This window comes from Nicotiana attenuata, unplaced genomic scaffold, assembly GCF_001879085.1.
Source record: "Nicotiana attenuata strain UT unplaced genomic scaffold, NIATTr2, whole genome shotgun sequence".
Lineage (NCBI taxonomy): Eukaryota > Viridiplantae > Streptophyta > Magnoliopsida > Solanales > Solanaceae > Nicotiana > Nicotiana attenuata.
Window position 1 is genome coordinate 38,231 of NW_017675126.1, and position 3,892 is coordinate 42,122.

General features: G+C 37.6%; 1 protein-coding gene across 1 annotated transcript in view; it reads left to right on the forward strand.

Moving 5' to 3' along the window:
- Positions 1–584: 584 nt before the first annotated feature.
- LOC109219693 overlaps positions 585–3,892 on the forward strand; it is a 10,450-nt gene continuing 7,142 nt past the window's right edge. The window contains exon 1 of the mRNA XM_019384168.1: positions 585–673. Within this exon, the coding sequence (XP_019239713.1) occupies positions 585–673 (89 nt within the window). The remainder of the gene's footprint in view (positions 674–3,892) is intronic.

Consider the following 3,892-nt stretch of genomic DNA (forward strand, 5'->3'; position numbering starts at 1 on the left):
AGGAATGAAACCCACACGAAAGTTATCAAATTAGGCTCAATTTCCGAACTTGCTCAAACCCGGCCCCGGGGCCCACGTCTCGGAATCCAACAAAAATTTCAAAACTAGAAAATCCTTTCACTCCCGAGTCTATACATACCAAAATCATCAAAATTGGACCTCAAATCCCCAATTTAAACTCTCCAATTTCAAGCACTAATCCCCCAAATTTCTTCCCTAGTTTCCCACTAAAATCATGATTAAACCATGGAATAATCACCATAAACACAAAATACAAAGCCCGAGTAGCTTACCTTACTGAAAACCCTTGATTCCCTCTTGAAATCGCAACCCCCAAGCTCCAACTCGTCCAAAAATGGTGAAGAAATGGTAGAAATTCGCGAAGGAGAACTTATATACTTTCTGCCCAGCACTTCCGCATCTGCGGTCCTCTGGTCGCATCTGCGATGCCGCACCTGCAAAAAATCCATCGCAGGTGAGGTCCTCACTTAAATCCCAGAACCCGCTTCTGCGATCAACTTCTCGCTCCTGCGGTCTCGCAGGTGCGGTACCCTATTTGCACCTGCGACTCTTGCCTCTCAGCTATGGCCGCTTCTGCGGCTGTTCCTCCGCTTCTGCGTTCCCACACTTGCAGTTCCCACTCTGCAGGTGTTATGACAGCTGAAACAGACCAGCAATTTCATCAACTCTCAAACCTCAACAACCAATCCATCAACCATCCGAATTCATCCTGAGGCCCTTGGGACCCCAACCAAAGTTACCCACAAGTCACATATCACCATTGAAACTTATTCCAACCTTCGGAACACTCAAGAAAACATCAAAATACCAAACCACCTTCGGATTCAAGCCTAAGGATTTCCAAACTTCGGAATTCCCCAAACGATGCCAAACCTATCAAACCTCATCCGAATGACCTGAAATTTTGTATACACATCAAAAATGACATAACAGATCTACTCCAATTTCTGGAATTCCATTCCGACCCCGATATCAAGATTTCCACTGCCGACAGGAAAACGCCAAATTTCTAATTTCGCCAATTCAAGCCTAAATCTACCACGGACCTCCAAGTTATATTTCGAACACGCTCCTAAGTTCAAAATCACCTAACGAAGCTATCCGAACCATCAGAATTCACATCCGAGACCTTCTATACATAAATCAGCATCAGGTTGACTTTTCCAACTTAAGCTTCTAGATAAGAGACTAAGTGTCTCATTCCACTCCAAGACCACTCCGAACCCGAACCAACCAACACGATATGACGAAATACAGCTGAACAGTACATAAAGAAGCAGAAATGGGGAAAACGGGGCTGTAACTAATGAAACGACCGGCCAGGTCGTTATAATAAATTAATATTGTATGATTTTAATGGGTACACCAATCCTATTATGTTCTAATTATTCCCCTTCAACTCGAATAACCTATGGTTGCTAATTAACTAGACTAAAGTTACTTATAGTATTCTCTCGAATTACTACTCATCCACTCAGGATATAGTAATGTCTGTATTCCTATGGATTAATTTAATAAGAATGCATTGAGATCACGATATATAATTAAGTGGGGTGATTAGATATATCTATATCCTAACCACAAATTCGCCTCCTAACTATAGGGATAATATCATACTCTCTTTAACGCTTCTCTAATTTAAGAACGGCTTTCTCAAGCATAACCACGATAGTTAATAGAACTTAACAGTTGGCAAGACAATAAAGCAATTATGCACAGAGTTAAAGAAATAACCTTGTGATATAAATTCACATTAAAGGAGAAATAACTATTAAACAATAATATTCATGAACTAACCACAACCAAGGAAATAAGGAAGCTAGCCACACATAGTGTTCGTCTCCAAAAAATTGTAAAAATATATAAATTAAAAAAGAGAACAGAAGAAAGCAAAAACTCGTTGTCAAATCTCTGGCTCAATTGTTCCTTGCGTATTCCTGGCTTAGCAGCGTGTATCCCCCTTCGAAAGGATATTTCTTGGTGTTTATATATGGTCTAGGGTAAATAGGAGGGTGCATCAACAAAATCCGGGTCGAATGGGATAACTGGGAGGTAGGTCCCAGTCGCTCGCTCTTGACAAACAGTAGACGAGCTACGTGCCTTCCGCGAGCACCACATACAATGGGGGGATGCCTTCCCTAGCTTTGCACAACTCAAACCTCCCCGGACGCTTGGATCGCATAATTAGCTCAAATCACACTGATATCATTCTAAATAACTACAGAGAATCCCAAAATATGAGACAAACATATCAATAATATTGTTATGAAATAATAAAAGTAGAAGAAGAGTATTGCAGAGAAAAGTAGAGGGAGAGAATTCTTATTGATTTGGGATGAATTACAATGGAATAGAACCCTCTATTCATAGGGAGAGGATGACTTAGCCACCAAGTAATAAACCCTAGAATCTCTCTAAATATAGATATTCACCATAAATAAAATTCTATTTATTACACTCCCCCTTGAATATCTATTCAACAGATAATGTGCCTCGTTAAAACCTTAACTAAAATAAAACCCAGTGGAAAAAAATTCTAGAGAAGGAAAAAGAGTACACATATCTACAATATGCCTTTTGGTTGCCTCATTAAAAACCTTGCAAGGAAAACCCAGTAGAACAAAACCTTGTAAGGGAAAAAGAGTGCAACGCGCATTAACTCCCCCTGATGAGAGCATCAATTCACATCCTTGAGCCTTTGCATTCCAATCTTGTGCACCATCTTCAAAAGATCTTTGGTAGAGATTTGATAAACAAATCATCCATATTAACTTGAACGAATTTGTTTCACCTTGAATTCATCATCCCTAATACTTCATATGATCTTGTTGGAATCGTCAGTTCAATATCTTCACATAGAGGAGAAAACTCTTGCTATCGTATTATCATGCATATAGTTATAGCAAGATATATTTGTGCACAAATTACACTTGGAATATGGTACTTCAGGACCAAGAATTTTATATGCTTTAAGTAATTTAAATCTTTCAAGGATTGTCATATAAGTTAAGTCATATAAGTCATATAATAGACTTTAATTGCATATCAAGTTTTCATGTAATGCTAGACAAATAAGATATTGAAAACTGATTGCACATACCATTGACTTTGTACTTTCGAGTGATTGAACTGCATGTCCAAAACTACATGTCTTTTATATGAAACCAATTCTATTCGAATTGTTTCTCCATACTTAAGATCCTCATATATATATTTAGCTCTATCATAGATGTCGTCGACAAATATTTTATATCGGTTCCAACCTCCTTATTATTCATAAAGACATAACATAGTATCTTTTCATTCATATATTCAGGTACCTGAATCTCTCATGAGATTTTATGAAGTGTTATGTCATGTGATCTTCTAGATCACTTGCCTCCTTTATTATGATCATTTTGATCATTTGCTCATCTTCTTTATCAAGAAGTTTATTTGAAACCGATTGTCTATACGCTTTAAGCGTGCCATAGACTTCGTCCTTCTAGGACTTAATATGAGCATCAATGAGAATATAATTACTTTCTTTGGGTCAGCAAATGCGTCTGACATGCTTTGCAATATATTGCAATGAATTATCTTTTTTATGAACCTCAAGTTCATATTATCTTATTCGAGGATCTAGATGTACAAATGATAATTCATTCGACGTAACTTTTTCTCAACTGTTTATCATGTCTCCCCCTCATGTTAGAAAAGCTAACTTTCTTCCTCAATTTTGGAAACTCACCTTTGTGTGGTGTGGTGTTAATCAAAATATACATCGCACATCAATAATAATAAGATGGAATTATTTGGTTCCTGACCCTGAACCACTTGTGAGGGGAGAAAATAATATACTTTCGTATATAACGTATATCAAACTGATATA